The sequence below is a fragment of the Cupressus sempervirens genome, chromosome 3 (assembly GCF_028749045.1).
Source record: "Cupressus sempervirens isolate cs-2001-9-10 chromosome 3, ASM2874904v1, whole genome shotgun sequence".
NCBI classification, from domain to species: Eukaryota; Viridiplantae; Streptophyta; class Pinopsida; order Cupressales; family Cupressaceae; genus Cupressus; species Cupressus sempervirens.
The window spans coordinates 1,101,883,558-1,101,898,220 of NC_143120.1; the positions used below are offsets into that span (position 1 = coordinate 1,101,883,558).

At 36.2% G+C, this 14,663-nt stretch overlaps 1 protein-coding gene across 1 annotated transcript in view; it reads left to right on the top strand.

Annotated features, from left to right (window-relative positions):
• The window catches only part of RID2 (S-adenosyl-L-methionine-dependent methyltransferases superfamily protein), a 112,268-nt gene that overhangs the window by 24,529 nt on the left and 73,076 nt on the right, over positions 1 to 14,663 (top strand). Inside the window, exons 7-8 of the mRNA XM_089823201.1 lie at positions 5,445 to 5,494; positions 5,666 to 5,818. Coding sequence (XP_089679327.1) covers positions 5,445 to 5,494; positions 5,666 to 5,818 — 203 coding nt within the window. The remainder of the gene's footprint in view (positions 1 to 5,444; positions 5,495 to 5,665; positions 5,819 to 14,663) is intronic.

Below are 14,663 nucleotides of genomic sequence, written 5' to 3' on the forward strand. Positions count from 1 at the left end.
TCAATTAAAACCCAACACCCAACATTATGTGAAAATCAATCAAAACCCAACATGATTTTTGAGTTGAAAAAACAATCAAAACTTGACACTACAAAGCTTCGTTTTTGAGGAAAAACGGTAACACCCAACAAATAATTTTTGAGAAAAAAAATATTACAAACCCACGAATGAATCTCACACAACTTTACGAATTACAGAGTTAGAAATTTTAAAAGAAAATTTATAGAAACGCATAAGAAATTTTTTTAGGGAAAAATTATGAAAACCCATCAAATTTTTTTTTTTGAGGAATTTTTTTTAATGAAAACCCACCAGAATTATTAAGGGAGGCAAAACACGAGACTTTGCATGGTAAAGTAGCACATGCAAACAACATGCAAGTACATGCAACCCTCAAAAAGTAGAGACCTAGAACATTTGAAGGGTGACCCAAAAGAGAGGTCAAAAAACCCAGAAAGAATATGATGTCTGTTTCTGGATTGGCTAGCTCAAAAATTGAGGCACTTAGAAAAAACAGACAATGTAGTTGAGATCTACCAGAAGTCAGCGAATTCAGATCTCTTAGAACGGAAACCCTAGTCGGATTATCGAGAGAGTTGGAAGCAAATGTGCATGCAAATAATTTTAAAAATAAAATGTAGATAATTTCAACCAAGAAATTATAATTATTTTCGAAAAGATTTAGAGTATTGGCTCTTATACCATATTACGAGGTAATTGAAAAATATTTGCTTGTTATTAACAGTGATCAAGAGATTGATTTATACAAGAGGCTGAATGATGTTTCCTTAAGAAACAATTGTAAAGAATAGAAACATTCTATTCTAGAAACATAAAACTAAATATTACAAACATTCTAATATTTACAGAAGATTACAATAGATAACCATTAGATACTAAATAGAGATAATAGAAACTATCTATTATCGTAATAGAAGATAGGGGACATGACAAGATAAAACATGCACAATGACACAATGATTTGTTAACTAAGGAAACCCTTGATCAGAGGGAAACCCTAGTGGGGATAGTATCCACAAATGATGTACTGATATAAAAGGTCCTCGTAAAAGGATGTGACCTTGTTAGGAGCCAATTAAAAATACAATCAATACACTAGTTCTTGTTAGGGTACTTTCAACCCTTGTTAGAAGGTTATAGCTTTGTTAACAAGGAGCATGAAGGAAGACAACTGAACACACTTTCCAAATTGTGTCAGCTAGTATATACAACAGATCTTCTAGATAACAAATCCAAGTATTGAACTGACCAGACAGTAACTCAATTGCCAATACAATTCCTTTGAAGTCCCCAAACCAACATCAACTCAATCCTTTGCTCTGATCAAGTTCTCATCCTCTGCCCACATACATGACATACATGATACACTTACAAACCAAGGAAACAACCTTCCTTTTTGCCTTGTCCTAACAACTAATTGGGTTGGCCTTTTGAGGGCTTTCCCAATTTATAATTATCATATAGGACCTCATTAAGATATTACATTAAGGTTTTGCACGTTACATTACAATTTATAGCCTACAAAGTAATTTCCAATAGAAGAGTTGACTACCAGTGAACATATTGCATGTTACACTTCAGCGATCTTCCTAGAATAATCTTCAAGACGTGCTAACAAGAACATATCATCATGAACATCTCTTCAACCGTGCAAGCTTAATTCCATCTTGCTTATAAGATATAACCAATTATCTGCAACATGTTTTCTTGCACATTGGCCTACTACCAGTCTTCACAAGATGATTTGTAACTTATGCAATACGTATCCAAAATATATGCAAACACAAATGTACTATCTGAACATATTTTGAACATGTTTCCAAGCTTGCATAGCTTACCCTTTTATATTCCAACTTTGCTGACCAATCCAACCTATGCGATGTACAAAATCTCTGTTTGTCATGAACACAAACACATATATGTTGACATCAATGGCAAACCTGTCATCAATACAACTCATAACCAACATATCCAAGTGTCAACCTTCTTTTGTAATCCTAACATTGACAACACTAGACATTAAAGATAATGTGGCTCCCTTCTGAAGCTTCAAAGTACATGCATCAACCTCCTTACTTCTTCATCCAAGGTTTCCTCTAATGAAATTTCAGGCTCCCTCTTGTTATAGATGGATACCCATAATCCCAAGCATAGAAGATATCTTGGTCCAATAGCCTCACTTTATGAATCCTAGATCCAAAACCCCTTTGGAGCTGCTGTCATAAGATTGAGTCCTACACAATATTTTGTTAGCATGCCTAATGTCTTCCATAGTCTATGCCTTCTTGCTGTGCATATCCTTTGGCATCAAGTCGAGCCTTTGTTAGCCATTATTAGTGAAAAGTCTATATGAACTTGTCAACGGATCCATATGGATTGTATTTCACCTTGAATTCCCATTTGCAACCAATGCGCTTCTTGCTTCGAGGCAGTTCACACAACTTGCATGTGTCGTTTCCACTACACTGTTTCAAAACACTCGCACTAGTTTGCTCCTCAGATGCCTTAAAAAATGGTGTTAAGGGATTGTTGCACGATGGTGAAGTCAAAGGAAGGACAATATTTGTGGCTAGTCTTGCACCAATTGTCTGCTTTCCAGCATTTCTAATCGAGCTTCCTTATATATTCTGATCTGGACACTTCTGGATGTATGATTTCATACACCAATGCAGTATTGCACTGCAATAACTTTCTCAAAGAGAAGTTCAAAGAAGTTCCAATAATCTTAGATGCATTTGTTATATATTTTGACTCAGAATGCCATCAAGTTGGAGATCTCTACAAACCCAAGAAAGCGTGGAAAACATTTCCAGTATCAACCAACCACATATGTCTTCAAAAGAGCTCTCTACTTTCTTAATATAAAACTTTCTCCATGGACCTAAATATGCTTAGAAAATTCAAGCTGCATGCATCATCAACATTTACGGACTTTGTAGGATAAGCACAATTTCTTTCCCACCTTGGTACAAGGAGGATTGTTGAAGTGGACTTCCCTATGTATGCGGGCATTTGAAAAAGCACATTCAGGCCAATATATGGGAACATAGAACATAGATTTTGGGGAAGCATATTATTGAAATGTCTATTGCTCGCATGACTTGGAAAATTTGCTAGGGACCTTCATGCTAATGTTCATTCCTCTCAATCAATTTGATTCAATCTTTCTCTGAAGAAAAAATTCTGATTGCACCTTAACCATCACACCTAGACCAGATTTGATGAGAAAAAAATAGGAGACATGTCTTGATGGCTTTAGAGAGATGACTGGGAAAGTAAATGGCGAGTTGGGGGAAGATCTCAGAATTTGCCAGAGTTGATTGGCAATGCTTTGTTATCATTTTAAGTTTGAGAGAACACAACAAAAAAATGTTATGAGTAAATCAAATGACTTGCATCTTAATAAGATTCTCAAATCCTATTTTAGAGGAAACAAATCCAGTAAATATAGCAGTTGTTTTTAACAATGGAACACCAATTAATTTATTATAGTAATCCATATAATACTAGCAAACCTATAACACATTATGTGAGCTTTAACAAATATACCAATGGGGACAAGATATTGCTGCAAACATAACATATCACCTAGTTAGATTATTAGTAGGTCCTATTCACACTTCCTACTTAAGTTTACTTACATCTATTACTTTTTGTGTCTCATATTAGAGGATTAAGTCACTTGCCATGATTTTAGTTTGTCATTAGTTTCGTGTTTGTCTATTGTATATTGAACCAGTTTCATTTTTGCATCTATTGAATTCTTTGGTTTTGTAGCATTTCCATTGCTTCTCTCTTGTGTGGAAGGTTGTTTTAGCTGCAAGAAACCTTGGCTTCCATGGTGTTGATCAACAACTACTACACTTTATTCTCCCACAAATTCATTATACATTATTGCATAACAGTTTATTAGATATTGTGTTATCTTCCACATCATTGTTGTGGGCCACATTGAGCAGATCACGCCTCTTGTTATTTTGATGATTTTGCCTTGCCAAAAACGGAATGATCAAGAATGCTCAATTGTAGCTGAAGCAAAACAGATTTCATCCTTGTTCCTTATTATTTCTGTTCTTAATCATATCATTCTTAGTTAATGATGATTACCTATCAACTTGGACTTGAGAATTCTGAACATAGAAAAGGTCATGAATGAAACTTCACTTCCCCAGTTACCTTTCTGTTATGATCCTGGTGGTTGGCCTTTACTAGCACCTAGGGGTTTTCGTGCAGTGGTTCGTACCATGTGGTATCAGAGCCTCCACCCAGGTTTGAGTCTCAGAGTGGGTGGCAACGCCGGCATTGCAGTGTTCGTCCGGGGCTCATACGGCCAAGGGAGGTCCAACCATATGGGCTCACATCCAGCCCAGAGTCTGGACTGTGGAGCGTGGTGGGATGTTATGATCCTGGTGGGTGGCCTTCACTAGCACCTCGGGGTTTTGGTGCAATGGTTCATACTACTTTCTCTGAAACTATGGTAAAGATGTTACCTGCGACATTAATTAAAATCTTGAGTAAGTATTGAATTAATATATTGTTGTAGTCTGGGACCAATAATTCTATTGTCATGTGTTTATCCTGTAATTTAAAGTTCAAGGCTTTATTGTCTAAATAAAAATTAGGTTGAATTTGCATTTTGTTGTGCCTATTCACAAAGTCAATTAACTATTTTGTTTTTCATCTAGAGCACATGGAATGTCTTAATAACAAAACTTGTTTTTGAGATATGACAGGTGGAGCAAATTTAAATTATTATCCTTAAAATCTGTTTTCATTAACAAAAACTCTCTCAAAATTTTCTTGTCAATTAATATCATCTTTTCTAGTAAATAACACAAACATTAAGGTGGAATATCTTTTTAGGAATGGCAGATGTGAATGTACATTATATATGTGACACAGCACATGGATGCTATTTGATGAGTCAGTGCTTCAGTATTGCTAAAATTATGAGGATTAGAAAGGGAACTATCCATGTTTAATGAAGGACTCTGACATTGACTCTAGAAAGCAGTAATCAACGTTGTACTTGCTTTCCTTCATGGTTAGTAATACTGAAGCCAATGAAATGCATGGAACTTGTTACTTTGTTGATGAAGTTTATCTGTGTTATTTTTCCATTTCCAACACATATTTGCTAGTCACCATTGTTATCCATTCATGAGTCTAATAACAGAATCAGACACTACACACAATTCGTCTTTTTTTTTTATTAGTCCAATTTATATAATTTTATGGTGATGGACATTTGCATGTTTAGATACGTATGCTGCTCTGCTTTGTGTACTTTTTTCCCTTATGGTGACATTTTCCTACATATTCATGTCCAAAATATTCCCTGTACAATGTTTTTCTTTCTTCTCTACTTGTAATCATTAAAAAATGCTTGAGCATCTTGATCTAATGCCTGTTCCCCTGAGCAGTGGCTTTGCAATGCTGACAAGTCATGCTATGATCCAAGAATGAGATTGAAGTAAGTTTTGTTGTTAGAAATTCTGTATCTATTTTCTGCCCTTGTTATGAATCATTCTTTTTGGCAAGTTTAATGTTCACTTGAATTGTGCATAGTCTGCAAAGTGATGAAGCAGGATAATTTTTATGCCTGTGGTTTTCTGATTCTTCATAGTTAATGGGATGTGGCCAGGGCTTTCTTTGGATCACTTTATAAATGCTTATCAAGAGGTGCACGAGCCGTATTGCAGTTTTATCCTGAAAATCCAGCTCAGCTGGAAATGATAACCTCTGCTGCAATGCGTTGTGGTTTTTCAGGTGGTTTGGTTGTGGACTATCCTCATAGGTACATTGGACTCCAATTGTTTAATGTGACTTATGTTTATGCGTTTATCTTCTATTTTAATATAATTTCAACTTTAGGCTTGGAATGCACATCTATTGGTCAACTTTTCATTTAGTGACTAATTCTGGTCAATTGTAAATCACGTTTATGAATGACATTGTAATATAAACTCTCTGAAGTTTCTGCTCTGTAATTCAGACATTATAAATTGACTGTCAAAACTTTTGCCGATCCATAGTTGACTTCAATATTTAAATGCATGTTCACCCCCCTGGAGTTACTTTACCTTATAAGCAGTTTTTCAGTTTCATGCTATTGAGACAACTATCTAGGGCTTCAAATCAATGCTTTGTACAGCTTATGGTTTTCATCTAGGTTATGTGTTCATTATACAATTGTGCATATGCTTACATACTTGCCTTCATTTCCTATATTTCATATTTTATACCCCTTCTAAACTACCTCCGCCATACATGATTCTTATCAATGCAAGAAGAGAATAGTCTGTAATATCCTCAAATAGGACACTAAAAACAAGTCAATAACTTTTGCAAACTAGGGCATAAATCTGATGACAATTTTTTTTTACAACTAGGGCATAAATTTGAAAACTTATTTGCATTACAGTAGCTTCGATCCAATCCAAAATTTTCCGATCAGATTTCAGTTCAGAATTAAAACAAAATGGTCCAGATTTGTGTTAGAATATTTTCTAACCCTAGTTGACCTTCCAAAAGTGGCACTGGGCTCCCAAATTGACCAGCATCAAGTCTGAAACTGATAATCTTCAACAGCTGTCCACAGAAAACTCAGAAATGAATTATTTGCAGTGGTGAATGTTACCATGTAAATTCTTGCAGCCCAAATTAAACATTGTGCTAGGATTCACAAACTGAAGTTCTTCCACCAGAACACACTTTTGACTAGGGAGAGCCCTTATGTCTCACGAAAATTATGGATAGTCAAAGGTTAATCCTCAAGCCAAATTGCAGCAGCAATAAACAAATATCTTCATCACATAATGAGCTCTAAAAGGGGTCTAGAAAGTTGTGTAATATTTCCCTAAGAGATAAATTTATCTCAACTCTTTGCTTTTCACCTCTTAATCCACTGCTCCATATTGAAAACCCTGGAAAGCCTATGTCCCCTATTCCTTTTTTGTCACATGTTTGTTTAAAATCACGTAAAGTGCATAAAAGGGGGACAACTTGAGTCCTTTGGCTTAAAGTCATTTTAGTTGCCTAAAAAGACATGCCCATAACATATCATGAGTTCACAGAAGTTGCATAAAACGACATGTACACAAACTTTAAGATTAGAATTGAGAACAAGCCAAAGACTCCAATATTTACAAAATGATGCTCTATGTCCTCTTCCTCTTGGGTAATCCATGGAAAGGACAGCCAATGTACTGCTAATCATCTTGATCTGAGCTGGGGGGGCGTTACATAGTGCAACAAAGAGTTCTCTATTTTTCTAATCTTGTGTAATCTTTATTTAAAGATCTATTGTGAACTAGTACTATGCTTGTAATTAGCTGAATATGCCATCTTTTGTTGCAATATTAGCATCACTGAAAGGGGGGTGAATCAGTGATCTATAAAACAATTTTAACTTGTAACTTTAAGCCAATAACATATGCAATGATTACTTCAACATCAATAAGTGTATTCGCTTTAGATGCAAGATAATGTAAGTAATAAGACATATGTATACATTATGATGATTGTCACATTATTATTTATAGTGGAAAACCCCTCAATGTGAAAAACTACATTCTGAAATCTTTTATTATGCCTCACTAGCAAAATGATGCTTACATAGCATACATTAGAAACTCAGTTAGCCAAGGTAATGTCTCCCATAGCATACACGGCCTCACATAGGCAAATTGCCTCACAAGCAAATGAACTTTGCCGCACATAGCATTTTATAGAAGCACCGACTTCCCATCAAAATACATAAACAATAAATGATTTAGTTTGTTGACATGTTTTTCCTCTTGATCCTTATCATGAAAATTTTGCTGAGGAATAATTTTTGCTATCCCTAGCTGTTAGGGTTTCTTTGAAATGCATAAAATTAGTTGTCTTAAGAAACCCTTGGTTATCTAATCCACACCTTTTTTGTTTGTTTCAAAGTAAAAACCAAGTGTTTTTATCTTGTTTTTAGGATGTTTCTGCGTCTTAATGTGAACTCTTAAAATTAAAAAAATGCACGACCATGCAACCAAGCTGATCACATGGTCGAGGCATATCTTCAGACTGCAGCATTTTATGGTGCGACCCAGGGAAGTGGTGAGGATTCCTTTGATCGCTGAGTCATGGTAGTTAAGCGCTCAAGTGTTTTTTATATTGTGACTGAGCAAAACAGTTAGTACAACCTCAGTCGCACAGTCGCCTAAGTGAAGAGGGTATAATGAATCTTAACGGTGACTGGGCGAACTGCTATGTTTGCACAGTTAGGACCTCAGAAGCTAAAGAGTCTAAGTTGATTGCGGCTTGGCGAAATGGTCAGAGTACATAAGAAAACCTTTGTTTCTAGGATTGCAAGCGTAAGCAGGTAGTTAAGAAATTTAATTGTGAAAGAGCGACAAGGTTAAAAGTATCCAGGATAATCTTCAGTCGTGCAATTGTGGAAGTTAAGTTACAACAAGCAAGATAAGCCGCAACTTGGCTAAGATAGCTACAAAGTATAAAAGAATGCTTTTTCGCAGGGTTGCACGGTTAAAGTGAGTATGAAGTGTTTAGACCGCGACCAGGTGATACAGTCAGATTTAAAGGAGAATGTGTCTAATTATGTTGTCACGATGATAAGTAGACATTGATTAGGATAAGCTGCGAAGCAGCGACTGGGGTAAAAGAACATAAAAAATCCTTTGCTCGTACGGTCCGCAGGGTGAGATTGTTATAAAATATGAAGAATTGCGACCTTGCGAAGTCTTGAATAGATTGTAAAAAAGGAGTGATCGCAAGATCACAGCGAGAAAATGTTAGAGAAAGAAATGCATGCGAAGTTGCGACTTTGTGACTGTTAAAGACAATTGCATGGTCGCAAATAGTAAGTGCTAATATTAATAAGATGAAGTGACCATGCGATTGCAAATTCTAAACGAGGTTAAATTCCTTAAGGTGCTCAGTCGCACAGTTAATTATCCAAAGCATCAAGTAAACTGCGAAGCAATGATGAAAATTTGAAGTTGTGATCGCTTGGTTGCTGGTTTTAAAAGCTAAGGCAGAAATTGACCACGAAACGACGATTTAAAGCGGTTGTTGGGTTGTAGGCTTGAGTTTTAAAGAAAGAAAATCATTGTTAAGAGTCTCATCATGATTAAAAGGCGATGTCCTATCAAAAAGTGCATAAAAAGATTTGAAAGACTGGTAGTACAAGTCGATTTTGACACTTTTACAAAATTTGAGGATTCTCATATATGTTGACATAAAGACACATAAATGCTTCTTTGCTGCTCATTCTCTATTTAATAGTTGACATAACGGTTTTCTAAGTTACAGTATTTGCACAGTCCAGAGATAGAAATTTGAGCGCCAAGAATTTTTAGAGTTTGTAGGTACATTTAGAGTTTTCTGAGCTGATATCGACAGAGATTGTTTGAAGAGTGGATTGCAGAATCATGGCACAAGAAGAAGGCAAAATAATAGCCCAGGTTGATGTAGAAGAATCTTCACAAGCCACTGAACAGGCCAAACCAAAGTTGGCAAGTTTATATGCAGAAGAATGGGTGCACTTCCTTCCAGTTCTTCCCATGCTCAAACCATGAATTCTCATATATTCAAGGATGCATACTCCTTCTGCAGAGATGCCATTGTACGTGAGACCAACGAGAATGAGCTTTTCTGGTATTTTTACAATAACAGGTTTGAAAAGTTGCCAATTTGCAACTGTTGGATCAGGAACATGGCAAAATTGATAATGCCAGAAGTAATAATAGATATTGACTTAATGAAGGCATTAATCAAGTCATATAATCCTACAACTAAAGGATTCCATAAAAAAAGGATATGGGCATCCTTTGTAAACTGGATAGGGAGACCTTCACTGAAGACTTTGACCTAGGAGGACTAATGACCAAATTGATTGAGAAGGAGAAAATGAATGAAACTTTCAAGAGTCAAAAAACATTCTTCACTGGAAGAGTCATGAAAAGACACATCCCCAAGGCAAAGAAGGAAAAGGGCGAACTACCAAATAAGGTAGGAGATCTAATGCCACTAGATTTTTTCTGTAAATACTTCAAATATACAATATTCGGGGTTAACAAAGTGGTTGGAGTCGATAGCACTATGAATGCCCCTGGGTACATATACATCATGCCTCTAGACATCCAGGATCCAAATCATAATGCTGGATATGAATTTGTGGAGTATATTATTAACAGGATGCATGATGAGATTGTGGCAGCTTAGAAGGGAGAATTGGGAAATTATAGGTTTTGCCATTACTTGTTATTGATGCACATTATTCTTTATAAGAATATAGGGCATATCAATCCGGACTTCATTGAAGCCATTGAGGAAAATAGAGAGAATCTACCTGTGCAGTTGTGGACTCAACTATGGCAAAGGTTTTATCCTTATTCTAATGCCATTGCTTTTTATAATGATTTTGTTTTTCCCATTTCAAACATGTTAGCAGATGTAATTGAGAGAGTACCCAAGGAGTAAGAAGGTTGATAAGACCATATTGCTTGCCCAAATGGGGATAGAGTAACGAGCCATGATTGGGTTGGTCTTTTTCTTTTTGGAAATTTTTCTTTTAAAAGGGTTTTTGGGTGTCCTCAGCGCCCTCATGTATTACCCAAGTATGTCCTAGAAAGATAACGTCAATTAGATTTTTTCTAGCAATTGTTAATGATGAACAAAGAATACCTAGGTTCTGCTATCAAGAAAGGCTCTTTTGTAGCCATGAATACAAAGGTAGGGGATTTTGTGATAGGAAAAGATGCAATAGGAGAAATAGATGCATGCATTGCTTAATTCATGTTGCCCACAGCCCCTACCAGGATCTATGATCCAAATGATTTGGTGAGGCATGCTTTCAACCAAATGAGAAAATATACTCTTCCTAAGAGCAAGCCAAATTGGGAGAAAGATTGTATAATGAATTGTCTGGATACAAAGGTCAGTAGAGATAGGACCTGCAAATGGAGAGAAATAATGAGAGTAGAAGAAGCCATGAAGGCAACAAATCTATCTTTCCAGGGTTTCTACCATGAAGCAAGGTACTTGGACAAATATAATAAGTGCCTTGATAATATTGACCAGATAATGATACAAGTACCTGTAGAAATAAGAGATAGAGCAAAGCCTCAATCCCCTTCGCTGGAGGATGTCATAATAATTGAGATAGAAGATGATCAGCCTGAGAGCTCTTCATGGGCTAAAGGAAGAAAAAGACAAAAGATGATTGAAATTCCTGACAAGGTCAGAGGGAAGGCATTGCAAATTTTGCCCAAAGGTTTCCAATTTTTTGATATAATCAGGCATAACATTTTGTTGAAACAGGCCAGGGAAAATGAAAAAATCCCTAACAAAATTGAGCTGCAGATCCAAATGCTGGATGAAAGAATATTCTAGGCTCAGGAGTTTATGAAGGATGATGAATTCATAAAGTCAGATGAATTCAAATCATTCTTATATAAGGTCAAGCAGAATGAGCTCACCTTACAATTGCAATCAGGAGACTCCCCTGAGAAAACTGCTAAGCTAGTGCAGAGGTTACATGAGTATGACCCAAACATTGAGATACTCACTGTAGAAGAAGCTAGAGAATTTGTGAAAAGGAGTGGCATGCTCCTCTTCCTAGGTTGGGAGCTCAGTTCATCCTTTATGCTCAACCAAATTAGGAGGCAAGATAAGTCAAATCTCTTTTGAAGAGACAAATATTGCTGGTGAGCTGCAGGGATCTGGTTTCAATATTGATAGTAAAACAATGGCAGTATGGAGCATGGCTCCTGAGGGTAACAAGCCAACCCTGATGGAGATAAGAGATTCCCCCCAAGGAAATGCTCTATTCTAGAATGTCACTACTGTATCTAGTGACCAGATTCATAACTTAATGAACACATCACTCATGGGGAAGAGCAAGATGGATATGTTGGAAGAACAGCTGCATCAAACATACAACATATCCATTGATGCTAGAAGGAAGTATGAAGAAGAATTGAAGAGAACTTATGTTCTGGAACAAAGACTGGCCACTTTGGATTAAGAGGTAAGAAGCCTATGAAATGTGGCCAGGCCTATCACAGAGGTAAAAGGCCAAGAAGCCCAGACAAAAGCTGATACAACAAACATGGGAGAAATCCATCAGATGGATATTGATGAATTGAATGGTTTTAAGGAGGTAGAGATCAGGACAATTCAAAACCTGATGATGCTAGGTGCTTTAAAAAATGTCTCACAAAATGTACACAGTAGTAATATCTCTCTGCAAGGAGCTGAGTTTCAATGCTCAGAGGCATTAGCTTTGTTATCCCCATTATTCACAACATGGGGGCCCTACATACAATTTTTGATAGCTTGGTCCCTTTGCTGATCAGAAGAAAGTGTTGCCCAACGGAGTACTCATTCCTGCCAAGAAGATGATAAATAGGGTAAAGGAATTAAATGGGTTTTTCTTAGGCAAATTGCAATTGATCCAAAATAAAATGAGGACAATTGCCACGGGGACCCCCAATTTTATTCCTAGCATTTTAGATGTTGATGGAAACATAAAGGAAAGGCAGGAGTTGTCTTCCTATTTTGAGGATATTTTGAGGCATCCACGGTTTGTTGCTTACTGTAATAATGAGACAGATGTTACAACTGTCTATGATATGATTGACCTTTTATTCAGGATCGAATCAGATATGGGCAAAGTTGCTAGGGAAATAAAGGCAGTCACTGATGCTAAATGGAACAAACGCATAGATGAACTGAACACCATTCGAAATGCCACCTGGCTGGACATTGATACAGATATTCCTATTTGGAAGGTTGTGGCAGAGATCAAAGCATTGGCATCTAGAAATAGCGATTGAGCATGCAGAAAGGTCAAAGAATATCAAAAGGGAGGATGATTACCTCTCAGAGACACTTAATTTTTTCGGTTTACCTGCTATGGGTATGCTTCTATTACAAACTTCAAAATTCATCCTGAGTACGAGAACTAATAGGGGCACAAATTTTGGTTATCTCTAGTATTTCTGTTTGCATTCTTGTCCCATATGTAAAAGGAGTTGTAATCAAATTTTAACATGTGCCCTCCCATCTAAAGCTTGTTGCAATCCTTTTTATAAAAGTATTTCCAAGATGTGGAGTAGGGGTCCTTGTCTTGTATAGTTTTGTGTGTTATTGCTATTTGCAGTCAGTCCAGTTTTTGTGTCAATTGTATGTTGTTTCAAACTTGCTCACTGAATACATAATGAATAGTGAATGACAAAATTTGTCATATTTTGAGTTATATTATGAGTCTTACATCAGTGATGTATTATTTTCAAAGAATATTAATACAATGAGGAAATCCTGAGTATCTGTGTCTTTGAGTTTTGTCTCCATTTTCATATGCTTGTTATTTTGGGATTGAATGAGCAAAGTTCATACAATTTAATGCAGCTGGGATAGGTTGTATGTCAATTTATTGTCACTTTTAATTTAAGGAATTAAGTAAATGCTTTCATAAATTGGTAGGGTTTCTAGCCATATGAGAGGGATATCATAAGAATGGAGCTAGGGTTCATAGTTGATGAATTTAATTGCAAGTCAATTAAATAGGTCAGTTATTTACTGGTGTAACTCTGTATAGCAATGGATAAGGCACTGATCATAAGTTGTGATGCAAATTGATGCAATCATTTGGTTACACAAAGCACATTTAAATCAAAATCAATTGCTTAATTTCTGTAATAAGGAGCTATATTGCTGGTCTTTCCCTTGTTGTGATAACTTTCTTTTAGTTTATAGGTAGCTTCTGTAACACAATAGGTTGATTGCAATATCAAGAAGATTATTGACCTTTTTTCTGCTATAAGGGATAGATATAAGATGGAGAATATTGATGAGTGAATATTGAAGATAGGAATCAAGAATAAGCTATATAAATCCCTAGGTGTACCTGCCTTGGCCCTGGAGAGCCTAAAGTGTAGAAAGTCTATTGTACTTTGTTGAAGTTGGTCCAGATCTGAAATAAAGTTTTTTGAATATAGGAAGTAGCTAATCCTTAGGCATTCATTGATTTTCTGAATCCTGGTACTAGTTTTTTGCAAGCTGTAGTTTTAAAACGCTAAGAAAATGGCGACTCTACTGGATACTTGTCTAAAGAATCCATGTCTAGATCTAGAGATCCATGGTGAAAAGTTGTACATTTACTGTCATATGTCCATCCTTTCTTGTGCCTGTGCTGGTATTGGCTCTTTGTAAGTGACAAACCTTGAGAATTTACAAATATCCCAACACCACAGAAGTTATATGATGTGTAATGGGTTTACAAGTGCCTTATTTGCCATATAGGGTTTACATTCCCAAAGTATACAATATTCAAATCATTTGGGTTGGGTCCCTCTATCAGATCTATTTTGAGAAATAATTTTCCCGTGAAGAGTTTTGTCTTTTAGCCATTATTAAAAGGTTTTTCCCCTAGTGGGTGGCAACTCGGTCTTAGGTTTTGTTAATTAGTGCTTGTATTAAAGTGAAGAATGGCTGATAGAAAGAAGAATACAAGATCATATGTTAGGGAAAACCCAGATATCCCTCTGTATACAATAAAAACACTTCTCTCACTCACTCACAAGCATGGTATATCCCTGTCATTCAAACTTACTACAATCTTCCCTGCATAATCTATAATC